General features: G+C 39.9%; 1 protein-coding gene across 1 annotated transcript in view; it reads right to left on the bottom strand.

Moving 5' to 3' along the window:
• The window catches only part of SMYD3 (SET and MYND domain containing 3), an 839,309-nt gene that overhangs the window by 675,936 nt on the left and 135,725 nt on the right, over window positions 1-27,648 (bottom strand). The window contains exons 3-5 of the mRNA XM_063443201.1: window positions 15,505-15,612; window positions 13,104-13,161; window positions 9,920-10,056 (exon numbers count right to left, since the gene is read on the bottom strand). Coding sequence (XP_063299271.1) covers window positions 9,920-10,056; window positions 13,104-13,161; window positions 15,505-15,612 — 303 coding nt within the window. The remainder of the gene's footprint in view (window positions 1-9,919; window positions 10,057-13,103; window positions 13,162-15,504; window positions 15,613-27,648) is intronic.

The following is a 27,648-nucleotide window of genomic DNA, read 5'->3' as shown; positions in this document are numbered from 1 at the left end:
TTACATTAACGAATATTGTAGTATACACCTGGGTGTTTAATGACAAGTGGATGGATCGGACAAGATTAAATTTCGCATTTTGGTATGTATTGGTTCAGCAGTAATTTTCCCGTGCAAACTGTCTATTATCCTAGCATTTTCTCATATATTTTGCAGTTATAGGACACATACTATAAGACATACATTACTATGTCAAAGGTAAAAGTCAAACTGTGATATGTTGGGTATCCAAGCTCAATAGAAGTAATTAAACACATTTCTAAACCAAAGTAAATTAATCTTAAAACTCAACATCTCTGATAGTTCAGAAAAAAAAATCCCTATGCACTGTGCAGCTGATGTGATGTCTGAAGTTTGGATCTCATATGACTGTTACCCCTGGTCAGTTTCCAGTTATCAGGAATAAAGATACCCTAATATGCAAACCTAAAGGAAACAGTAAATGTACACACACCAGTCTCTAGAGTGGCTGGGTTAGTGCCTCAGACAGATACATGAAATGTCTGCAAGCAGACAGCATATAAAAGAGACAGGCCGAGGTCCAGAATAAACAGAAATACACAGAATCGATAGTCAGGCCAAGATCAGGTCAGGATAACAGAGAGCATGAATTGCCAAACAGAAAACAAGAAATCCAATACACAGTATAAACACTCTCTCAGGTAGTAAAAACCATGACAGAGCAAACAAGAAATCCAATACACAGTATAAACACTCTCTCAGGTAGTAAAAACCATGACAGAGCAAATAAATAAGGACAACCAGGAAGTATATATACCCTATACTGGGTTGTGATTGGTTACAAAGGACCATGATTTCACAAGTGTGTATAAATCATCAAAAAGTGACACATAGCTCTGCTGGGAACTTTAAGGGTGAACTGAGTTGCCGCAGGGACTCTCACAGTTTCCCTCAGTTTGACCCATCTTCAGTTTACAATGTCTCGTTCCTATTCCCTATTTACACTTGTCTCTTTTACTCTCAGTGACTATGCTACGAAACACTAAACAGCTAGTCAACAACCTGCTATACCAAATGATTACAAAGGCCTAGCGAATAAATGCAATAAATGAGACATGAGAGAACACAGAGTACAACAGAGTAAAAGTTGTTGGGGGATTTTCTCCTATACTACTTTTGCTGGTTCTTTCTGAGCCTGCATTCTCTTCTTCTTTAACAAAAAAGAAAACCTGATAACTAAGGTACAGGTGTAAGTTCACTAGACTATGCTGATGTTTTGAAGGTACAAATTAGTCTTTTTGCTTTATTATGTATTAATTCACTTGATAATTAATTTGCCTGTTACTTGTACTGTTGTCAACTCAAAATAAAGATTTTCTTTTTAAAAGTGACACATCGGCTGACACTATAAAAGGAGACTAATTGGAAGGTTCCAATTCCTATATGATGTCATAATGAGGCACCAGGAAGCTAGGGATGAGCACTGCAAAGGACAGGTATTGTGACACCTCTTAAGGGGCTATGGTAAGATGTGATTGACATCTAGTTGCAGAGGAATCCAGGCTAACTATAGGCTCATTCAATTCACCCTCACTTCTGTCAAGTGTGAGCATGTAGCACCAAACACATTGTGAGGGAATGAATAGAAGTGAGTACATAAACTTTTGATAGAGACACAAGGCACTCCTCAATGCAAAGATAAATCATACCTCCATTTTCTCTGCATACTATAGTGTCAGATTCATTCTAATCATATTTTTGACTCTTTTCAATCTATACTTCTAATATTATCTTTTTCTACTGTCTTATTCCCACCCCTTCCTTATTACTGAGAGGATATCAGTCTATTATACATGGCCGCTAACTATATTAATAAAAACATATTTATAAAAAAAAGTAAATGTACACTGAGCCCCACTGCAGTGGTGCCCTAGTCTGTCTGTCTGTGTGTGTCTGCCTTTTATGAATGATGTGGCTGAGAAGAATAAATGTATGATGTAGAGGCCAGGTTTGTAATATGTATGCTAAGTGAGTTATTTTGGTACTAAGTGTGATGTTTGAGCCATGTTTTTATGTGTTCTTGGTGCCATGGGTGCAAAGTGGACTCCAATAATTGTGTGGTAAATAAATATTTATTGTATTGTGTGTGTGTGTTTTTGATGTTAAGTGTGTGATGCATATGCTATGTGTGTGTCTGTAAACTGCATGAAGTGTGCTGTGGATGTTGTGCAACATGGAAATGATATGTGAGTGCTAAGTGTATAGTGCCATGTGGGTTCCATAATATTATGCCAATACGGTGTACCAGTGTAGTGCCAAACGTGTACCGTGACTGATGTTGGTGCCAAGTCAGTGCAGCACGTGCCATATTTGAAGTTAGTTGTTGCTATGAGAAAACTGAAAGAATGTGGGCAAATGGCAAGGGGATTGGGGGGTAAGGGGATAGATCAACCTGCCAAGAGTCGCTTGCATTATATACTTACTAGTAAGATTGTGAGTAAATGTGACATTTATAAGTCATTAATGAATGTAAAATGCGGTGCCTTGTAATTGTTTCTTTAAATGTGCCTTGGTCTTACAAAATTCCCTCTCTCATAATACATTTACATGTAGCCATACCATATATATCTTTTATTTCTATTATTTCTACATTTTTTACCCTCAATTTAAACAGTGAGCTCTCATTTTAATTAAGTTATTTCCTATAAATTACAATAACCACCAAAATAAAAACTGCTTACTTGGCATTATTCTACCTACCTGAGTTTACCTTTTGACTACACTCTTGTGAGTCTTGCCAAGAATAAAAAAAAAATGTAAATCCTGTCACGTATTAAAATAAATTAACTTAAAACCATGCCAGCAAATTACAAAAGGGTTTTGTAAAGTCTAATGCCAATGTTAAACACAGATTTAGTGTACAGATAGTAATAAATCAAAAGCATGATCACACCACCCACCAGTATTATTTTACCTGGTGTGAACTATAGTTTCAGTGTGAAAAAAACCAATTCTCTATAGTTTTTAGACACAGTCTAAATACCTCACTGTGGGTGATCAGTGTATGGGCACAATGGGGCAGGGGTGGTATTCATCCAAAGATATATTTACAAACAATTTGTTTTTATATATATACTGTGTCTTGGAACTATGAGTCTATAACATTTACTGCATGTTGAATTAACTAATATGATGATCATGGAGAGTGCCATTTTAGACAGATTTAGTTTGAAATATTTTCATTTATTAACCATGATGCATTGCTGTTCTGAAGGTAAAGAAAGCCCAAAACCAATATTTTTCTACATTCAAGCTAGCCTTACAGATGTGCAGCCTGTGCATATGTGACCCCAGTACAGGAGTATCTCTTCATGTAGCATGACAGTACTCAGTGCTGTGCCCTCCCAGTATGTATCACTGCAAAGTGACTGCATGTAGACTGACTGTACTAGAGTGATACAGATACAAAGATGATGTCAACTCATCAAATTAAGTGATTAAAAGACTAGCTGAATATCATGGAAACAGCATTTTAACCCCTCAAGGACCAAACTTCTGGAATAAAGGGGAATCATGACATGTCACACATGTCATGTGTCCTTAAGGGGTTAAAAATCATCTGTATGGCTTGATTTGTAGAGATGTTTGTTAACTACAATTCTCATGTTGCTCAGCCATCCCATAAGTTTGCTATGATACTCAAACAGACTAAATGCTTGGCTGAGTATGACCGGAATGTTGGCGGTGGGGAGGGGTGTCACTCCTAGATTTATATAGAGTGCCTAAAGGCCTAAGGCCAGACCTGTCTACATTTGATATAATGGCCCACAGTAAAAAGTACAATATATTTCCATAGAGATCCAGAGCAAACCTGCCCTCCTTCATATTGATAGGATGCTATGATTCTTCTTTTTATTTAAATCCCAATCCCTTTTTTATGTTACAAAGAGAAACATAATTAACATTTAGCAAAATAAATACCATGATGCAGTATTCTACTAATTCTACTAAATCTTTATAAGTGAACATCAAATGCAATATATTGTGAATTCATCTACATTGTTCTGTGAATGATCCATATAATTTCTAACCATTGCATTTTTATTCCATAATAAAAAATGCCATAATTTTATAAACTTTTATAAATTACTGAAAGTAAAGATGCATTACTTTGGAAAAAACACATACTAACAAACAGAAATATTTGTGAGACTCCTATTATGCTTTAAATTTCTTTACTTCCCTCAGCAACAAAAAATAAAAAATGAGAAGAAAATCATAAGAAATTTAACACAAACTGGATAGAAACACTATAACCAATAACAACAGAGTTTGATTCTTAAAGGGTGTAATGTCATCTAACGCCTCCCCTTTCTTTGCTGCTCCCTCAGACTAGTTACAGATACAGTGTTCCTCCATTTTATGCCTGTTTTTGAGATATATATATATGTAGAGGAAAATGTATTCATACTTACAGTAATTTTCTTTTCCTGGCTATTATTCAGGGCAGCATATACATCATGGGTTAGCTCCGTTCTCACAGCCAATAGGACAAGAAAACACTCAAACCTTTAAAGGAGGACCCCTTCCTAGGATCCCCAGTCAGTAACAAGCTCTACAGAAAAAGTATAAACACAGATTAAAAGGGTGGGGAGTACCGGTATATGCTGCCATGAATAATAGCCAGGAAAATAAAACCAACTGATAATGCTTGATCAAGGTGTTCACAGAAGACCATGTGCCAGCTCTGTAAATACTGTCTGGAGAGACCTTTGCCACAGAAGCCCAAGAGGCAGATACAGCTCGGTTGGAATGGGCCTTGATACCCATAGGTAGAGGCGTATCCTGGCAACGGTTATCCATTGTCTCATGGTAGAAGTAGAAGCAATTTCACCTTTTCTACGGCCCCAAGGTAAAACAAACAGTCTGGGAGATTTGCGAAAAGATCTTGTCCTCTCAATGTAGAGGGAGAACGCTCTAACAACATCCAAGTTATGCCACATATCTTCCTCAGGAAAGTTAGGACAAGGATAAAAGGAGGGTAAGACCACTTCCTCATTCAAATAGAACTTCGAGACCACCTTGGGAAGGAATTCCGGCACAGGACAAAGAACCACCTTATCCTGATGACAGTGAAGGGAGGTTCACAAGACAAGGCCTGAAATTCACATATCCTACTTGCTGAAGAGATAGCTGTTAACAAAATAACCTTTCAGGACAATAGTACCTCAGAAATACTCTCCAACGGTTCAAATAGTGCCGCAGTCAAGGCACATAACCAAAGACAAATCCCAGGCCGGCAGAAAAATCTTGAGTAGAGGCCGGATCTTCATAACAGCCTCCATGAATCTTAACCTAGGCTGTAAAGCCCACCTGGTTCCTGTTAGGCAAGAGAGAGCCCATTGTGGATCTGATAGGGGAAAACCTATGGACACATTACTTCTCCTTACCCATCAGGAAAGAGTCTTTCCATCGAGGAAATCTTGATGGGTTGATTCCAATTCAACTTCCTGTTGTTGAACTTGATCAGAAATTTGCTTTGAGGGATTCAGAACTGCCATTGGGCCCATTTCACTAGACCAATCATAGAGGCCAGAATGCCCAAGAGTCTCATGTACTTCCTTGCTGTAACCAGGATGGACAGTAGGAATCGCTTGAGGAAAGTCCAAAGCCTTCATATCCTCTCTTTGGAAAGTGATATCTTGTCCACTTTTGTATCGAACATGGCTCCCAGGAAGACTATCTTCTGAGCTGGAATTAGACTGCTCTTCTCTGTATTGATCAGCCAGCCGAACTGACGTCGTTCAGAGAGAACCAGGTCCCTTTGTTGTCCGGCTTCCTGGGGATCTGAGGCGACTAGTAGAAGGTTGTCTAAATAATGGAACAGGCTGATGCCCAGCATCCACATCCGGGCAATGACCACTACTAAAACCTTTGAAAAGGTTCTCGGTACTGCATTTAGGCCGAGAGGCAGGGCCCGAAACTGGAAATGGTCTGTTCCAATGGCGAATCTCAGGAAGCGCTGGTGACTGTGTGTAATCGGGATGTGGTAGTATGCATCCTTTAGGTTAATGGTGACCAAAAAAATCCTGCCTTCTGATGGTAGGAGCAATGGAATGGATGGACTCCATCCTGAAAGGCCTGATGTTTAGCCTTCTGTTGATAGAACCAAAGTCCAAAATAGGTCTCAATTTGTCTTCTCTTTTTAGGACTAGAAACAGGGGAGAATAATGCCACTTGAAGTGTTCAGCCTGAGATACTTGCACAATAACCTTTTCTCCTAAAAGAGTCTCCACGTATACCTTCAAACAGCATTGATTGTTCTTGTCCTTATGAATATGAGTGGCCAGAAAGAAATTCCTTACAGGTGTTTGATTCAACACCAGCCTGTAGCCTTTCAGAATTATGGAAAGTACTCAGTTGTCTTGAATATAGTGTGTCCAGACCTTGCTGAAGAGGGACAGTCTGGCTCCAACCTCTGGAGAATAGTCAGAATCCCTTCCCTGAGGGACGAAAGGACTGGTTCTTGGCACTATTAGAGCGGTGGGAAAAACCTTGTCCTCCACACCATTGGCCCCAACAACTAAATTCTCTACCAGGTCGGTAGCTTCGTGAGTCTCTGAAATATGGGTCTTTAGAAGGACATCTCTCTGACCATGAAGAAACTTGTTTTCTAGCTCTTTTTTCTTGTGGTAAAAATACCTTGCGGCCTTCAGCCGCCTTCTTTATGGAGTCTTCCAAGGCCTTGCCAAATAAAAGCTCACCCTCAAAGGGAATAGAGCATAAATTAGATTTTGAGGCAGCATCCGCTCCCCAGTAACGTAACCATAAGGCTCTCCTGGCAGCCACAGATAAGGCCATGGTTCGTGAGAATATCCACCTAATATCTAATGATGCCTCAGTCAGGTACTCTGTTGCCATACGTAGGTCCCAAAATATGTCACGGAGATCTTGTCTTTTGACACCTCTTTCCACATCTGAGTCCAGCTCTCTCAACCAACTCTTCATGGATCTGGACACTGCTGTAAGGGCCACAGCTGGGTGATAGCCAGCTCCTGCAGCAGTATAGATTTTGGATGAATTAATATCCAACTTGCGGTCCATAGGTTCCCTCAATGAAGCGGAACTGTCTAAAGGTAACATTTCCTTTCTCGACGCTCTCGGTGGGGTTATCAACATCCTAGAGGTCTCTTCTTCTAATGGATAGAGCTTTGCCAGTTTACCATGGAGGGGAAGACGTTTCTCTGGTCTTTTCCATTCGGATGTCACTATCTCCTCGATGGCTCTATGGAGCAGAAAAGACAGCTTTTGCTTGTGCAGATCAGCAAAATGCTTATCTGATCCCTCCACTGTGTGTATCTTCAGGAATGTCTTCCTTACCATTAGTTTATCCACTGATTTGGAGTCCAGGGAGTCAGAAAGCATTTCACCTTTACTCTCACAGGAATCTACCTGGTCCAAGATATCTGAATCTGATGAGTTAGAGGAGTCCAGTCTTTGTCTGGGTCTTTTCTCAACCCACTGTCTTACCTCCATAGCTACAGAGATGCCTTGAGTGACCTCCTTTCTTATCCAAGGCAGTATGTCTGGAGATTGGGCTGATATAGTGGAGGAAGAAGCGGCAATCTTCTGGAGACAATCCATACAAAGCTGTTTCCCCTCAACCACCTTTCCTTCACAGGGGGTAGCTTTCTCCCTTCTTTTTGTGGGAGGAGATGACATGATACGTTCCTCATTACTGGAAAGTAATTGGAGAATAGTCTCAGATATCACGTATATATGAGATGAAATTAAATGAGAAAGTACCTTCATATGTACCTAGAAGGAGCAGTAGGTAATTGTAGCCTAGATGGTGAAGCCATTATGGGCTAAAAAAGAAATACACCAACCAGATTCTACACCAACCTTGGCTCGGTGGATTAAATGGCTGTTAGCTTTGGCAAATGTTTTTTTTTTTTTTCCCTTTTTCTTCACATTATGTTACAGGAGCCAAACTGGCTTCCAAACTTTTAGCACTGGGTTGCTGTTTGGAAGACATCCTGCGAGAGGCAGATTGGTCATCTGAATCAACTTTACAAGATTTCTACTTTCGCCCCATTCATCATTTCTTTAGTCACGTTATTGCTCAGTTTTAAAATAGCATAATAGGAGTTTCTGTGTCTTTAATAAAATTCCCAGGTTTTATTATTAACATAAAGTCATAATTTTATTAATGACACGGAGGCAACTATTATTCCCACCCTGATTTTTCTTACTGGCCTTATGTTATTTTTTTTTTTCTCTTTTTACTGTATGTGGAAGGGGGTGGGGTTGTCTTGATATGTTTTTGACTTGCTACATTGATTTTTTTTATATGTTCCTATTATTGCATTGTCTTTGCAATTAACATTTAAAGTTATTTAGATGGTTCTCGATTTAAAAAAATGACCATATTTATATTCTTTTTCTAGCCCGAATCATCTTCATCATTGGTGTTCTTTTAGTTGAGTAGTTCTTTGTTCCAATCCTGTTGGTGGATTTTATGGTTCCAGTGATCTATTGTCCTGGTCTTCGGTATTCGTAAGAAAGAGGAGTTAGATGACATCACACCCTTTATGGATCATACTCTGTTGTGATTGGTTATAGTGTTTGTATGTAGTTTGTGTTTCATTTCATATTATTTTCTCTCTTATGTTTTCTTTACTGCTGAGGGAAATAAAGTAAGAAAAAGTACAATACTCGCCTCAATGCCACTGATAAAATCATGACTTTACGTCATGTGTATGGTAAAATCTAGAAATGAATGTTGAGTAATGAAAGGTCTGGCAAGTTTAGAGGAACACCCCTTCCTCAAAAAAATATAATTGATTGTAATGTTTAAAGTGTTATTCAGCCCCTCTCAATGCCAGGGCCCCACCACCACAATTGTTCACCAGCGTTGACTCATCTCCCACTGCTGCTATGCAGGAGACTGTCTACCCATAATGGTCTCCAATTGTCTTTTGATGAAACGATTTCCTTGAATATTTGGTTTTGTCAATAAAAGCGGACAACAATCAATACAGAATGGCAGGGTAATATAGTATAGTAAAATATAGTAAAATTATCTTTCAACAGCAACCTTTTGTAAATAACGATAAACATTCAACTGAAAAAAAAGACAGATTTTCCTACGGAGAGATTATCAAGGAAATCCTAAGCAACAAAATTTTTAAATGTGTGCACAATACTAGAAAGCCATCCTTTGTTTATACATTGTATATTATGCATTTGTATGTTTAGAAAACAATAAGATATTTGAAGTTGCGGCATTTGCATTACATTTTCAGGTTTTGCATACCCTGTAAAAAGATCAGATTAGGAGGTGATCAGTCAACCAAGATGCTCCAATAACTTTTCAATAACATTACGCAATGTGCTTATTTTATGGCATACATATATATTCAGAGCAAGAGCAAGTTTCTGAAGGTTATAGATCAGTTATTTGCTTTTACTTTTTTCTTTTTTTTTTTTTTACTTCTAAGTTACTAACTGAACTGAAAGTTCAAAACCTTTGCTATGCTTCCTGATGATGGGAATAACTAGGTAGCATGATAATGAGACTCAAAAAGCTGAAAACGTACAAGTCTACAGTTGGTCACTGATCACTGGTCCTTTTATATCACAAACCATGCTTTGGCTTAAAAAGCTGTGTTTACAACAGAGCTCCATTGCAGTCTGAAACACAATGCCTGTCTGTGCTCATTTGCATGTTGAGCTAGAAATTCGGGGAAATTCTGAATTCTAAAAACGATTTAATAATTGGATCCGGACACTATATCAGCCAGTCATCAGCAACTATCGTTTCTTGTTCACATTACAAACTGAATTATAGTTTTTGGCAAAATCAGAGCTGTCTGGATATTATAACGCATTAAAAACACTGCTTTGTTATGACCATTATTTATAGCTTTCTTGGGAGTGAGAACTTGGCACTTACCTTTCCGAAGAGCTCAATAATGCCGCAACCAGGTGGTAGCTGAGATGAATCTTGTATTTGATTCTTCAGGTACAGCTCCAAAGTAGTCACAAGCTGCCCCAGGCCATCTTTCATTTCTTCACTTAGTTCTTTCATGTCTAAAATATAAGGGTGTGGGAGAGTTGGGGGGAAAAACAGAAGGTGGGCTGGTGAGTGGGAGGAAATACATATGTAATATGGCTTTCAAGATATACACACGGTGGATCTCTTCACAATCATGTGAACCACAGACAATGAGCAAACAACATAAATCACTTCCAACATTTAGAAAAAAAGGTTATAGTTGAACATAGATAAGTGCTTGAAAATCATTTAAACTTCAAGGAAATCATATTTCAAATGTTTTTTTACGGTTTGTATACAGTCATGACAATAATTTTATTATAAATTCAATTTTGTAACTTTAACTCCTTAATTGATGAAGACAATTGTCCAACTTCTGAACCTAAACAAAACCTAGAATATGTGCTATGTGTTTGCTCCACTGTAATGTAAGGTTTTCATAGGCACCAAATCAACTTTAGTTTAAAAGGGACACTGCAGGCAGCTATTTGAAGTGGTCTGGGTGCACTGTCCCTTTTGCACTTAGTGCTGCAATGTAAGACATTGCAGTTCCATAGAAACTGCAATGTTTATATTGCAGCTCTAAGTCTGCCCTCAGTGCCAGGGGGAGCGATAGTGCCAGGAATACAGCTTTGCATTTTTAACACTACAGTATCCCTTTAATGAAGCAGTTTTGGTGTATATACCATACCCCTAAAGACTCACTGCTCGATTCTCTGCCATCTACAAGTTAAATAACTTTTTTTCTCTCTCAATGCAGCCATTGCCACACCTCTCCTGGCTGTGACTGAAAACACCATTCCGTTTTCAATCAGATCTCAACTAACTTTAAAAGTAGTTTTTTTTATCTCCTGCTCTGTAAATTGACCTTTTATCACACACATGAGCCTCCATGTGGTGTAGGAAGCTATTAACAGAGCAGGAGACAAGAAATTTGAATTTAAACATACTGTGCAACAAATGAAGTATTAGATCTATCTTTACAGGAAGTGCTTAGGAAGGCTGTAAGAGCCTCACGTAGGAAGGTGTGACTAAGGCTGTATAAACAAATGAGTTAACTCTTAAATGGCAGAGCATTAAGCAATAAAACTGCAGGGGTATGATTTATACACCAAAACTGATATATTAAGCTGAAGTTGTTTTTATGATTATAGTGCCCCCAAACAAATAATATATTGTTTTAAAGGGCAGGAATAACTTTCCTTTCATATACTATGTGTATACCTAACACAAAAAACAAAAAAATTAATACATTCAGTTTGCTTCAAATTTTTCACATCAATTGCTACCAAAGAAAAATAAGTTAAAATAGATTCACATATTAGTCCAGATTGTTAAATGCTTCATATGTCTTCAATGACATTAACCCTATACCTACCCTAAACCTATACTAACCCTATGCTTACACTAACTCTAGCAATACACCTACCCTAACCTTACCTCTAACCTTAAGCCTACACAATCACTAACCCTAAAACAGCATTAACCTTAACCTACCACTAACCCTAATGCTAAACCTGATGCTAACCCAGAGGGATTCACTCTGAGAACATCAGTACTAATGTCAGCAGAAGTATTTCCCCACTCACACAGTACACAGTGTGGGCTCTCTACTATGTGATTGCACCATGAAAGGGAGATCTGCCTCTCATGCAGGCAGTCCCTGCCAATTATAATCGGCAGGGGTGCAAAAGGGAGGCTTTGTCATGGTTATTTCGGACCCTGGGGCTCTCCCTCTCTCTGGGGGCAGAATCCTCCTTTGAACCCGAATATCTAACTCAGGAACTGACAATTCCTATCATGTGGCTAACTCACTAGAAATTGCAGGATATCTTGCACTGCTATCCGTGGACTCCACCCCATTGATTACTTAGCAGATGGCAGTAAAAGAAATTTTGCACCAGGTCAAAGTTATGTAAATATCGCACTTACTGCAGTTAGTAGTTCTGGCGTTAGTAGCCTGGTTTATCTAAATATTTGTTCCTATACAGATACCTGTATCTACTTTTTTTTACCAGGCAGCAGCTACCTGTTGCTACTATTAGCAAACGGCTGTTTAATGTTAGACAATTTAGCAAGTAGCACCAGGGAGTCAACATCAGCCTGTTTCTAACAGCTTCCATAGTGTTCTATGGTAAGAACTCAGAGGGTGGTTCCAACCCTGTCGCGTCATTTACTGGCTGCTGCTAAGCCTCCACATTGGCTTAGCAATAACTTGTGTGTAATTTTGCAGTTGGTAAAGCAGTGACAGCAGACTGTAATATTCCCTTTGATAAACAAAGTAATAGGGATAAAACACTTTATTAATTTCACTCTGATTGATTTATTTTTTCTAAGTTTCCCTGCATATCTATATGTATGAGGTGGAGAGAGGAATTCACTTATGACCTTTCCCCCCACAAAACTATTTGCTTGCCTAGGAAACATGCACACTTGAAATACTCCTTGCACGGTGCTTGTTTTGAGGATTAGTGGCTGAATCGCAGGTTCATATATTCTACACGGATCTTTAATTTACCGTTAAAAAGCACTATAAGTTGGAAAAAAAGTACATCAACATTTCATTGTCCCATTGTTTTGTTTAATCTTCACAGTGCTTGGGAGTCACACAGTCCCTGTGCACATCAAGAAAGGGATTTCCTATCACACACTTTCACAATGACCATCTGATGTATGGAAGAACTGACAATAGGAGGATTGGCAGTTGAGGGACCATGGTCGCGTATCTACGCTGCAGACCTTCATTTACCTGAACCCCTGGTGTAGCCCCACTTCTGATTATTGCAGATATCAGCTGTGCAGCTAGTCACGATTACTATAAACTGAGAGCAGTGATAGTCCATGGCATACTCCTTAGGGCTGAATTTTCGAATTTTAGCTATTAGAAACATAAAGCCCTTCTTTAGTAAGATAAACAAATCTATGAATCAGAGATATGTTGGCATCTTGCATAACAAAAAGAAAAAATACTATATAGAAGTGAAAGAGACAGGTATGGTCGAGAATGATTAGAGAATATTCTTATTTTTTCTCTAACCTGGGTGTCTGTACACGTAAAATATACAAACTTAAAAATACTCACGAGATTGAAGATCAGATAATGAATATAGTTCTTCGGAATCACAATCTGGTGACTGAAGCTGGAGGAGAAAACAATTTAAAAAGTCATACAATTACAACATAGAAATAAACAGCACGGCAGAGCATATCGCAATAAATGAATTTGGCTTAGCACTGACGGCTAGTTTCCCAGTATGGAAATCAGAGTTTCTGCCAGGGTTACAGCAAACAAAGGCAAAAATAAATTTGCTCAGAGCTGAAGGAAGATATTCAGTGCTCATATAATGTGTCATCATTCCATATGATGGTACATAGTGACAAAGTACAGAGGCAATGGATGGCCTGTGATTAACTGTCTCTTGAAAATGTGAGGTTTCTGTTCTGTCTTTTCCCCACTGGTTTTTATCCTGAAGAATATTACTGGGTTTTACCACAAGTACTTCACTATAAAACACGGATCAATTATATAAATATATCGGAGGTAACGTGCAATGCTATATGCTGGGGTTCAGTGGACTGTAAGAAGCTCCAAAATACAAGGTACTAAAGACTGAGGACAAAACCCAAATAAGCAAGACCTAAGCCCACACAACCTGTCTAGCTACCACCAAAGTAATCATTTCAGTGCTGAAACAGAGAGGCAAAATCTATCAATCAATTCTGAAAGTTGAATCAATGCAAAATATGGAGTCCTTGTATCACTCGGTAACAAAACAATTGTGCAACAATATATCCATACCTGGTTCTGTTGGTTATCTGAAGTTATCCCTTCCACATCAACCCCTGCATTGAACTTATCTGGTCCACCCTTGGAGTCTCACTGCCTTTGGGTTTGTTGGCTTGCTCCTTGGATGGTTTCTACCACCCATTCTAGGACTTCCTTTTAATAAGAAGTCTTTTTAGGCAGAAATTCCACCCTCTTTCTTTCTCTCTCTAAGCTACCTTTTATTTTGTTCCTTAGCTTTCTTTATTACTTAATGCACCCATTTTCGTTCCGCTTTATTTTAGTTTTGCGATGGTGCAGTGTTTATGTGTGAATGCATGTTGCTGTATTTTCTGTGACGATTGCCAATAAATCGTAACTCGATCATACCGTGTGCTGTAAATGATCTTTTCTCAAAACATAATTACAGCAAAAAACAAACAAACAACAAAACCAAACAAAAAAAAAAATACATATATATATAGATGCTGGTAGTGGTCCTTGGCTTCCCCATATAAACAGAGGAGACCTGTAAACCTCAAAATCCATGGATAAGTAAAAAGGGTTCATTCTCCTTAATCCAAGCATACTGGGAGGACTCAAGTAACAGCCACGTTTTGCCCAACTTTTTTATGATATTGAGGTGATTTGTGACAAAAACAGTACAAATCTTGCAATACTAAAAAAAGGCTAACTGCAATAAAAAAAAAATACTTTTAAAGTGAGTTACAAAAAAGAAAATTAGCAAGACCTGTTTAATGGAACTGTATCTACGGATAGCAAAAGCCAATAGAAAATGGTACTCTTGGATCTATTGTTCAGTGTTAAAAACTATAAATGAAAGGAGCAAAGCCAATGTATTACTTCAAGCTCCATGGATCCTTTCAGTGATTTGCAGGAATAATGGTGCTTGGAGTCTGTCTGTGCAGTGTTTTAGTTTGAAGAGATATAAGAGTTTATAGAGAAATAATTAATGTGCTGTTGAGGAGGAAAAAACACAGTTATTGGTTGGAGTTAGCCTTTAAACTAGGGAAGAAAAAAGTGGCATCAACTTAGGTCAGGATTACTTTAGATAGAGGACTTAACAGTATTGGCACTAGAACAACTTAATTTGAATTAAGTTGCAATTGTGTCAGGAGATCCCTGGCTTCCCTTCAGGGGTTACACTAACAAATGGACTAAAAAGTCTTCTGTCTGGCACAGGTCAGCTCTGCCCCCGAACTTTCATTGTAGTTATTGTGAGACTTCAAACACAAAGCCTCGGACAGGGGCACTGATGTCCATATGTATGTTTTCTCACTTCATTTTGTGTGGTGCCTCTGTCCAAACAGACTTCTGGGGGCAGAACATTGGACAGAAGAGTTTGGGGTTAAACTGTTCATTAATGGCTTGACCCCTGAAACCGTAATAACCCTAATGAAACCATAAAAACGTCACCCAGATGTCCCTTTAATAAACAGCATGGGAAAGTTTACAATTCCCGCTGTTGCAAGAGATTAACAGATTCCTTTGTCAAACGTGTTTTCAGTACTATCCAGATCTGCTTAACTTTGGCATCTTGAGACAGCACTGAGTTCAGGTATGGTATCAATGTAAGAAGGAATATGATTGTATAATTTCTCTAGCCCCCTTTTTTTTTTTTTTTTTTTTTTAACATACACCTTGTAAATAGATATTTGGGAGTAGGAGAAGAAGACAGCAAAATGTAAAATCAACTCACCAGTTTAAAGATGATCCTGCCAACAAGTCTGACAGAGTCTGTTGGAACGTTTGGTAGAACACACTTGAGGCACATACATTCCCTTTTATGGCCTTCCCAAGCAGCTTTCTATTAGGAGATAAAATACAAAATATGCATAAAGGTCTCAGGAATCATTGTCTCTAGATTGTATTTATTTTAAGGAAAAGGTTTGGTGCTATCATCCCAAAAATGATGTAGCAGGAAATTGTTAATTATAATGTAATATAGTGGTAAACAACAGGTGTAAGATTATTCCACAGCACTGTACAATAGGCAAAACAAGACTAACAGAAATAATGTTTAACATTCAGGAACAGTAGGTGGAGAGTCAAATGATCTTACAATCTAAAAGGATGAGGGACACAGAGAGTAAATTAAATTACCTGTAAATACCTGATAATATGGTAGAGGTGTTTGGGAGGAGGGGGCATAGTAGAGAAGATTGGAAGGTTGTAAAGGACGAGAAGTAAAGTACATACACTTCTCTTAATAAGTGTGTTTTTAGGGATTTTTGAAGGTGGCATGAGGCGACATTCCATTAGGAGCAGGCAGTCCTGGAGATGTCTTGTAGGCGAGAGTCTGTGGTGCGGATTCAAGAATGGGTTAGTGATTGGTCATAGGTGGAGTGAAGAATCATTGGCTGGATGACAGCTGGTGCCCTGTCTCACCATCAGCTTTACGTTATATGGCATGCCCTCCAGGGAAAAAGGGCAATGAAGGACTCACCACTCCCACTAAAAAGTACTGTGTTCAAGCAAAAAACAACCAACCAGCATATGCATTTAAAAAAAATAAAAAATTAAAAATGTGTGACTTACAATATGAAAATACATAATTGAAAAAGCTTTTTTAACCCCTTAAGGACACATGACATGTGTGACATGTCATGATTCCCTTTTATTCCAGAGGTTTGGGCCTTAACTGGTTAAAAAAATTACAAAACTGTCAATTCACAACTGCAATGCAGTACAAACAAAGTCGTTGTACAGTGCAGCACAAAACATTGCAGGTCCCTAATATGGCACAGTAAATGAATGTGCACACATATTCTCACAAATGATCAAAGATAAAGAGTGAGCAAAAAAAGTAGAAGGGTAGATCTGATGTGCAAAACACGCTTGAAGCTATATGGCCCATAGCCTACTTTTCAATTCTCATCCTCCAAGACTAGATAATCTGTAACTCAGCCTGTTAAGAGTTTTAGGCGGTGACCTGCTATCTTTTACACACGCAGATGCTCCCAACATAAGTGTCATAAATAGTACTTAATTTATAGGATAGCTGCTTGGAGACGATAGGCAGTGATGCTAGTAAGTGATGCGGGTCACAGTATATATTTCTCCTAAGCTAAAATGTAGGATAGGGTACTCCCACAGAATGGTAAGACAGGTTTTTTCAAGTCTACGAATTCAATGAGCTCCCGTTTCAAGGGCACCAAGCAAAACCTGTGATAGTGGGCACTGCCAAAACAAGTGACGAAAATGTTCTGTATCTATGTACAATTCAGAATATCCCCTTATCTGCAATGTTCACTTGCATGCATAATGGTCTTTGGGGTAGGCCTCCCTGAATAGACACTTGAGCCCTTATGCCTGATGGTCAGACTGCTTGATGCTACATTTCACTACAGATTTCTGTTAATATTGTCTTCTGATCACTACGTGATTCCTACAGTTTCAGTCCCTACAAGTAGAATTATCACCTCCCAAGTAGTGGCCCCTTCTTTCTTTTTTACACAACCAGGTAAATAACATGTAGTATTCCGTTAGTAAAGGATGAAGCTGTCCTACTCCTCAAAGCTAATCCCCATCCAGGTGGGTAACATAGAAAAGTGGAACATGGAGTTTCCCTAGAACTACTGTACACATAGCTTCACAATAAGAATGCTAACTGAAAGGTGGGTATACCGGGCACACCCTTACCCCACACTGCTCTCCACTCAGTCCATTGTAGCCCCAAATTAAGTAAAACCTGAATTTCTGTGATGCCTTTGCACAGTCAACAAATTGCCCCTTCAGTCCAACTTTGACCGCTTTCTGATCTTGCCACTTTAGCATAGTCCCCTATCTGCCAAAATAGACCCCCAATGAGCTTTATGAGGTTGGTTTTGATGAAAACGTGTCCCTCTAAATATCCTGCTGCCAAAAAAAGCTTAGTCCCTGACTTCATGAAGCTTATCTTCACACTGGAAACATAGGAATATTTAGGTATTTGGCAAATAATAAATTAAACAGTTTTTTTTTTTTCATATTCATACATACATATATAACTTGCAGATATATTTAATGCAGCTTAAAAGCTGATGAACGCGAGTTTCATTGTAAGCTCTATCATACAATTAAATACAAATTGTGCTTTTACCATGTTTTCCCCTGTATATTTTTTTCAACCTGAACTTCTTTTTACAAGTAGATAGACAGACAGACAGCAGAGTCAGTGTTTTACATAGTAGTCGAAACACATAATACTTATACCTGCAGAAAGAAGATCTGTCAGCACAGATGTAGCATGAGCAGTCATAGAACTTCAATGACATCAATATGATTAATAGCCTTTCCAACCAACGACCTGCTAATGAGGTTAAATGAACATTTTCACACTGCATCTTGTCACTTCTCACTTTTACAACTGGATTTCACTTCAAAACTCGGGCCATTTACATTCAGAGCAGCACTAAAAATAGTTCTGCTCATGATAAGTGACTGGCTATCGATAATTTCAACGAATGATTCTGAAATTTAACATGACCATACGAAAAAGAGAAATGATTCGAGATATGTCCATGTCAATGATATTTTCTATGTGGACACAGAATACATCACTTATGGGAAGGAAGTAGGTGGCTAAGTATAATTAACAAGTTTAATAAGAGAAGCTTGAAATATCTTTTATATCAAAAAAGCAGATAATACACAATTTACTAGCCATACCAAAGGCAGCAATGTAGATTATAGGTGGAGCTTCAACATTATTCAACTTGAATTCATCAGCCTTCCATGCACCACTGATCCTCAGGGGTATCAGCAAGTGACAAATCTCCTTGTCAAGTCCTCTAGGGGCTCTGTCCTGTGTATTATTTAAATGCATTAGAGTATCAATACAGTAGAGTGCTGTATAACCCCATGTGATTGGTGTACAATAAAATGAATGGAAAATACACTTAACTTGTTTGTTTGTCTTTTACATTCAGGTGTATGTACATTTAAATAATAAAAAAAAAAATAATAAGATACAGTAGTGGAAAACCTTAAAACATTTCATCAGAAATTAAGGTGCTAATGGAAGACTCACATAAGCCAGAGCTAATGGTCCTAGCTCTGGTGTGTAGACCTTTTTGATCAATTTTGGGCAACCACTTCCCTCTTCTGTGCAGAAAATATAATGGAAAAGCCCTAACTTCCAGGATATTACAGGACAAATGAAATGTGCAAAATAGTGAAATTTGGCGGAGCCAAGCAGCCGACCTGAATGGCCGCACGTTAAGCGAGCTCCGCAGCGAACAAACTCTTTGGGCCCGCTAACAGAAACTTAACCCAACAAAACCGGCATTAAACTGACCCGCGGACACCCGCCGGCGACATGGGCCGCAAAACTAAAAAGCCTAAGCCAGACAACCAACGGCAACACCAAAGCATAGGGGACATGTGGAAGCAAGCGCTCAGCGCCCAAGGCCCAAACATGGCCACCTACGACGACTACAGCTCGGAAGTGTCCGATGACTTCACTACAGAAGTGGAGATGGAGCATCCACTCACGGCCGCCCCACCAGTCCCCCCCGAGACCAGATTCCTCACCAGTGACCGTAACGGTCATGAAAGACCTCCTGGCAGAGCTCCGACTATCCATACAGGCCGACATGGCCCAACTGCGAACGGACCTGCAGGGCCTGACGGGCCGCCTAGGCACACTGGAGGCAGACTCCCAGAACACCAAGCATCACACACAACGCCTACAGCAAACGGTCCAGGACCTCAAACACCAGCACCGTACCTTTGAACAGCGCATAGCAACTTTAGAAGATCAGAGCCGCGGCAGAAACATTAAAATCCGAGGTATCAGAGAGGAGATACCCGAGTCTGAGCTCCCACACACACTGCGGAGACTGATACAGACGCTCATGCCGCCCAAGCAAGCCAAGATGGTGCCTATAGACCACATGTTTCGCCTGCCACGAGCAGCCAAGGCCCCGCAAACAGCTCCACGGGACCTTCTGGTGCGTTTTCAAAACCACGGAGACAAGAGGGCAGTAATGCAGGCCACACGTAACCACTCAACATACCCATTTGAAAGCATGCAGCTATCCTTCTATGCGGATCTATCGGGATCCACTCTGGCATGGCGGCGCACGCTCCAACCCTTTACAGCCCTCCTACGCCAGCATCAGATCAGCTTTCACTGGAGAGGTTCGCGCACGCTGCTAATCAACCACGGGAATATGGCCCACACCATCAGAGAAGTGCAAGAGGCCAATGAACTGCTGCCAACATTGGGAATCCCACCGATCCCTCATCTCCCCATGGAGTCCAGCTCCGCGCAGGCACAAGGCTCCACCTGGAACCCCGCAACAGTGGTCCCATTTGTACCCAGACGAGCCGCGACAGCAACCAAAGCAGCAGCCAAAACCTGAGGCAGCCCAAAAGTTATCTGGCCTACCAGCCACCATACCTCAGCAACACCACTTGCTATATCCGCTGAACTTGAAAACCTGTTGAACCTCTTATCGTTAATTGTTTGCTTTGTTTTAAGCCTATTTCTTTGCAGCTTTTTGCTATAGAACACTAGTACATGTAGCCATGGGCACCCTATGGCCACCCACATATAGCTCCCCTGAGACCCCCCCTCCCTCCCCCCAGGGTAATAGGGGCCATTTTGACGACGGCAGATGGGGACACCAGACCACCCACTAGCGCTCAACACAGGGAGGACTGGAAATATCACACGAGAACCGACCCTATAGCACACACAGGCACTACGACCCCACACTATGAGCTGTTGAGCTTATCTCAACATATAAACAAAAAATGTGCACCTTTTTATGCAATGTCACTGTGATAATCTTGTTACCCAAATTTTGCGTGCTGTTGTGGCACTTTCTTTACGCCTGTAACCGCCTTTGCACAACAAAAATAAAGAATTAAAAAAAAAAAAAAAAAATAGTGAAATTCCACTTAGAGAATATATAACTTGAATATGGTACTTTTTGTACTCACAAAAGTAGAGCCTACAGCTTGGCTTAGTATGAAAACTTTATGTACTTAAGGACCACGTCACTTTCTTTAGGAATGCAGGAGTCCAAATAGTGGATATTTATAAATTAAAAAAAAAAAAAAATGTTTTACGTTTCGCAGTTTTGTGGCTTCCTCAATCAGAAGATTTCTTCAGGTTTACATTCAAACTTCTTTAAGGTTTAAGCCCATCTATTTGGACTAAGCACTGTCGTGCATACATTTCATTACTGCATGTTCTAACATTAGGTTAGCACCAGTTTAGCTTTATAAGCACACTGGACCTTTGCTTAAAGTGTGGTCATGTTTGTGTACCCTGACACTATAGTGATCCTTTAACAAAGTATTGGATAACATATTAACAACAACAACTATTCACAACACACTAAAGGGTATAAATGTGAGAAGTAGTTCACAATCTTCTTCTTTGTTTGCAGCTCCCTCAGTCCATTTAAGCATGTGGTCGCTTTTAATTTACTGTTGGTTCTATATTGTACTTGCGTGTTTCTTTTGTGTCACTGGTATTTCATGTTCATTTTAATGTAACCAGACTACAGTTCCAGACAGTTCTGTGTGCTGTGATCTTGCCCTATTTTCCAGTAACCTGATAGACCGCGTATCGCACCACTAAGGGAGAGGAGGAGCAAAGGCAAGGAGAAGATGAGGGTTGGGAAGAAAAAGAGAGTCTTGCTATAGCAGATCTGAGAATTCCCCTTTACTGGGTAGTTCAGAGATAGAATTTGTGTCACTCTCAGGCAACCTTTCATTTCCTTGAGAGCTTGTTTTTTCCCTACAGGATTGAAACCTAGTTATCAGAGAAGGTGGTAATTTAGAGAACAAGTACATAGTACAGCGGATTCCTTGGCATACTCCGGGAGTTTTGAGGAACTTCTTCCTAGTTCCTAGGAAAGGAGGCAGAGTCCATCCAGTGATTAATTTAAAACATCTCAATGCTTATGTCCAGTATCATCGTTTCAGGATGCCTTCATTGCCTTCAGGACCTTCTGTTGCCTTGCAATTGGATGGTCAAACTGAAACTAAAAGATGCTTATTGCAGATAACCACTGCAACTTCCTCCACTGTACATGGCAAGGAATCAATTGATACTTGAAATTACATACTTTTGGACTTTCTTTAGTACCTTGGGATTGAGCAGAGGTGTTTGCCTCATCATCTATGATATTCTTATGTCCCAGCCTGTTTGATTTCTTCATAAACTTCTCTCTTGGACATTTCATCTATTGCAGAATCTCAGCTTTCTCATAAATTGAAATAAGTGGATACTAGTCAATGTATTATTAAGCCTGAAACCTTCTTATTTAAAATAAAGTCTGGCTAACGAGGCACAGGTCACATTTGATGTGGAAGCCAAGGATGAACTCCACCAGTGGCTTCATCACTTGGACGCTTGGAACAGCTGAGCCATCTTTGGGTCGGTCCGGATATCATGATAGAGTCAAGCTATTCAAATAGGTATGAGAAATGAGGGAATGTTTCTACTGGCGACAGATGATCCAGGGAAGAATTTTTCCTTTGAATCAACAATCTAGAACTACTGGCCAGCTCAATGGCCATTTGCAGTCTGTCCCCAAGGGGATCTCAATGCTTCATCCTATTGAATGCATAGGCACCTGATACAAGGAGATCGTATTGGTCTTCTTGACGTGCATGGAATGGTTGGTGCATGGACAGAAATCTGGATCTAGTACTGGCACCTCTAACTTCAATTTTACATTTCTAGACCTCATGAGCTACCTACGAGTTGCTATGACTTCAAAAGCCACCTTGACTGGAAGTTGCAGGACATCTTGAAGGCAGCCAATTGGTCTTCAGAATCTAGCAATCGTGATTTTTATTTCAGCATATGCATCATTTTGTGGATCAAGTTATTGCTTAGCTTTGAATGACAATAATAGGAGACTACATGCCTTTAATAAAATTACCAAATTTTACTATTATCGTGACATGAAGGCATGATTTTATTAATGACACCGATGTGAATATTATTCACAACTTCCACACCTGGACTGTTTTCTTTAATCAGGGATGGTACTATGTTTAGTACCCTTGCTCTTGATTCACTAAGAATATGCTTTATCTTATATTTATATGTGATGTTGTATATATTGAGTTTTTAACTGCATGGATTATTGCAAGTATTTATGTACGTTTTTCTATGTGACTTGGAGCTGAGGGGACAAAAAAAATAGTGTAGTGTTATACTCGCCTCCATGTCATCAATTTAATAATTACTTTACGGTTTGATAATAGTAAAATCTGGTAGTTAGTTGTCTTCTATGGTGCAGTGCAGGTGATCACAGTTACAAATGGTGATCATCTACCTCATGGCCCTGAGATGGCAATGAGGTAGATGATCTAAGAAACGATTGTATTAGGCATACAGGTTTGTATTCCTAATGTTATAGTGGTTTTTTTTTAAGTCAATCTATCACAGCACATAAGACTGCTTCTCATTTTATAGTGCTCCTAATTATCTATATATACTGTCCAGCAAATGTATAAAACTTAAATAAATCTATTGCCACTTCCTGAGTTTCTGAACTACAAAGACAGCAGCTAATCCTTTTTTTCTTGTCAAAAACATGTCCCTAGGATGACGATACTATATCACAAAGTTCTTGAGCCTCAGTTGCATGTTTCAGGATGTCTAGGGCAACATGTAACAAACGTTCTCAACCTCCATTCAACGAACCTGCTCAATAAGTGTGCAAACAGCTAAAACAATTTGATGCCCAGCTGTTTATTTTTGCTATTTAATTAATGCAATTATCATAAAATGTAATGAATAACTTAAAAGTCAGTTTGGATGAAACAAATGTGTACTCTTTCAAGCAAACTGTTTACATTATTATTGAGAATGTCGGTCCAGCAAAGTTATTATCATGCAATGCGTTACAGTGCACAGGCTTCTCCCTAGGCACTAAATCTAAAAGCTATTAAAGAAAAGCTTTGAATTTTAAAACTAAAATGTTTCATGAATCATGGAGACTGTCTGATCTCAATTCTGAAAGCCAATTAATATTGAAATAAATATTCATGAACACTGCTGTTGTGAATTCAGGAGTATACTACAATTTTAGACTTTACCATTTAAAGCACTGTTTTTTTTTTGGTTTTTTTTTAGAAGACAGGTAGACAAAGTGACAGACAGACAGAGAGACAGATAGATCAGATTACGGTTTATTTGCTAGAAAAATTATTTGATAAACTTACAAAACATCGATGAGTAATTATAATTACTAGAAATAGCTATTCATCAATAAAAACCATTATGTACATATACCTTATTTATATGCAAATCATATGTTCTTTGCAACACACATTAGATTATGTTCTGAGTACCAAATCAATATAAACTAATACATATGTAAATGAAATTAAAGAACAGTGGTACAATTACAATACCCATTGCCCCCTGCCTCAATAAGATCTCCTAGATCCAATATTAACATTATTTGTGTTATACTACCAGTTAAGAACTTCTCCTAGGAGGCACTAAACTGACACATCTTGTATCCAGAAAAAAAATGGTTTATTGTTTAAGTATCTTTTTAATATATATTACCAACAATTCTAATAAGAAATGAATATACAACATAACACCAGTGGTGTATCCTGGTTTTGTGCTGCCCTAGGCAGGACAAAACTCAGGCGCCCCCCCTCCCCCCGCGCCCCCCCTCCTCCCGCGCCCCCCCCACCCAACCTTTACCCCCGCCCCGCATACTAAATACACACACACACATTCACTGACAGATACGCATACACTAGCTAACAGAAACACACACACACACTAACAGACACACTCACACTCAGTAACAGACAAACACACTCACTAACAGACACACACTCACTCACTAGCAGACACACACACTCACTAACATACACACTCACTAACATACACACACAGTCAGACACAGACACACACACTAACAGACACAGACACAAACACTAACAGACAGAAACACTAACAGACACACACACTAACAGACACACACACTCACTAACATACACACACAGTCAGACACACACACTAATAGACACACACACACACACTAACAGACACAGACACACACTAACAGACACACACACTAACAGACACAGACACACAATCACCCACCCACATTAACACATTTTTTTTAAATTTATTTTTAACACTTTTTTTTTATTTATTTTTAACACTTTTGTTTTATTTATTTTTAACACATTTTTTTTTTAAATTTATTTTTAACACATTTTTTTTAAAATTTATTTTTAACACATTTTTTTTATATTTATTTTTAACACGTTTTTTTTTTTTTAATTAACCCCCCCCCCCCCCCCCCCAGCCTCCTTACCTTTGGGAATGCTGGGGAGGGGGGGTGTCTCTTCGTCCCTGGTGGTCCAGTGGCTGCTGGGCGATCGGGCGGCACTGCATGGCGGGCGGCCGGCCGGCGAGGGAGCACTTCCCCTGAGCTGTCTGCTCAGCTCCCTCGCGCGCCTCAGAGTGAGGCTGGGAGCCGGAATATGACGTCATATTCCGGCTCCGCCTCCCAGCCTCACTCTGCGGCTGGCGAGGGAGCTGAGCAGACAGCTCAGGGGAAGTGCTCCCTCGCCGGCCGGCCGCCCGCCATGCAGTGCCGCCCGATCGCCCAGCAGCCCGCCGGCATGTCTGTTAGCCGCAAGGCTAACAAGACATTTGCCTTGGGCATTTGGGGGCGGATTTTTTTGCCGCCCCCTGGAAAATGCCGCCCAAGGCAAATGCCTTGTTTGCCTCGCGGCTAATACGCCCCTGCATAACACATAATTCCACAGAATTGAGGAAACTACATTGTCTACCAGTCAAGCAATGAGACAACTTTAGACCATACAACAATGTCCATGGCAATCTGGAAGATTAACCAGGAATCCGCTCTCTGCCTCCACTGAAAGCTCCAGACCAGCTTGAAGCCTTCAGCCAGAGCAAAGCCCAGAGGGGAAGGGCTTAGCTCATCAGCTACTGCTCTCAGTCAATGAGCTAATGGAAGCTCCTTAAGGGATACAGTAAGCACCAAAACAACATGTTTTTGGTAAATAGATCATTCTCCTGCAGCATAACTGCTTAATGCCCTTTTTAGGAATCATATCACTTTGTTTATGCAGCCCTAGCTACACATACCCTGGCAGTGACTAATACAGACTCCCAACACCCTTCTGGAAAAATAATTGATTTTTTTTTTCCTATAATGCACAGGGTGTTTAATTTAGAATTTTCTATCGCCTTCTCTGTTAATTGCCTGATAGAGTCTACGTCAGCCTCCTGTGCATGATTGCAGGTCAATTAAGAGTGCAGGAGATATGAACGTATAAAGTAAACACATTGTGGTGTAAAAATTAAATGTTTTTCTCATGTTGACTGTATGAGCCACAGCCAGGGGAGGTGTGGCTAGGGCTGCACAAAGTGATTTAGAAACATAGAATGTGATGGGAGATAAGAACCATTCGGCCCGTCTAGTCTGCCCAATTTTCTAAAATACTTTCATTAGTCCCTAGCCTTATCTTATAGTTAGGATAGCCTTATGCCTATCCCACGCATGCTTAACCCCTTAAGGACCAGACTTCTGGAATAAAAGGGAATCATGACGTGTCACACACGTCATGTGTCCTTAAGGGGTTAAACTCCTTTACTGTGTTAACCTTTACCACTTCAGCTGGAAGGCTATTCCATGCATCCACTACCCTCTCAATAAAGTAATACTTCCTGATATTATTTTTAAACCTTTGCCCCTCTAATTTAAGACTATGTCCTCTTGTTGTGGTAGTTTTTCATCTTTTAAATATGGTCTCCTCCTTTACTGTGTTGATTCCCTTTATGTATTTAAATGTTTCTATCATATCCCCCCTGTCTCGTCTTTCCTCCAAGCTATACATGTTAAGATCCTTTAACCTTTCCTGGTAAGTTTTATCCTGCAATCCATGAACCAGTTTAGTAGCCCTTCTCTGAACTCTCTCTAAAGTATCAATATCCTTCTGAAGATACGGTCTCCAGTACTGCGTACAATACTCCAAGTGAGGTCTCACCAGTGTTCTGTACAATGGCATGAGCACTTCCCTCTTTCTACTGCTAATACCTCTCCCTATACAACCAATCATTCTACTAGCATTTCCTGCTGCTCTATTACATTTTCTGCCTACCTTTAAGTCATCATAAATAATCACCCCTAAATCCCTTTCCTCAGATGTTGAGGTTAAGACTATCAAATATTCTGTACTCTGCCCTTGGGTTTTTACGTCAAAGATGCATTATCTTGCACTTATCCACATTAAATGTCAGTTGCCACAACTCTGACCATTTTTCTAGTTTGCCTAAATCATTTGCCATTTGGCTTATCCCTCAACCCTGTTACATATCTTAGTATCATCAGCAAAAAGACATGCCTTGGGGGCGGAGCCGAACAGGCAATCTGAAGGGTCGCACACTGCATGAGCTCCTGTAGTGCAGGGTCAAAAATCGACGATTACCAAGAGACTACCTGCTGGAAACTACCCACAAATAGGCTACTTGAACAGATGAAGCAGCCACAGACCTGCTGACACTAATCATGACACCCAACTCAACCGGGTACCGCAGCAGCTACATGAGGCCTAGCGGAGACATGGGGTCAGGACGGCCACCTTCCCGCCAGATGCTTTCTGCACCAAACAAGCGACATGCACTCACACACCCCCCCCCCCCCCCCCCCGAGGACTGATGGGGGTTATCACGGTGCCCGCCAGACGGGGTACCCCGAGCACCGCAACAAGCGACAGGCACAATAGACTCCCTACATGAAGCGGAGCAAGGGGCCACCAAGATGGCGGATCACTCGGACACGAGAGTGTCGGACAAGCGATGGCAACAGCATGCTAAAACAGAAACCGT

This window comes from Pelobates fuscus, chromosome 2 (genome assembly GCF_036172605.1).
Source record: "Pelobates fuscus isolate aPelFus1 chromosome 2, aPelFus1.pri, whole genome shotgun sequence".
Lineage (NCBI taxonomy): Eukaryota > Metazoa > Chordata > Amphibia > Anura > Pelobatidae > Pelobates > Pelobates fuscus.
Note: the sequence above shows the minus strand (reverse complement) of the source record. Positions and strands in the feature narration are given on the sequence as shown.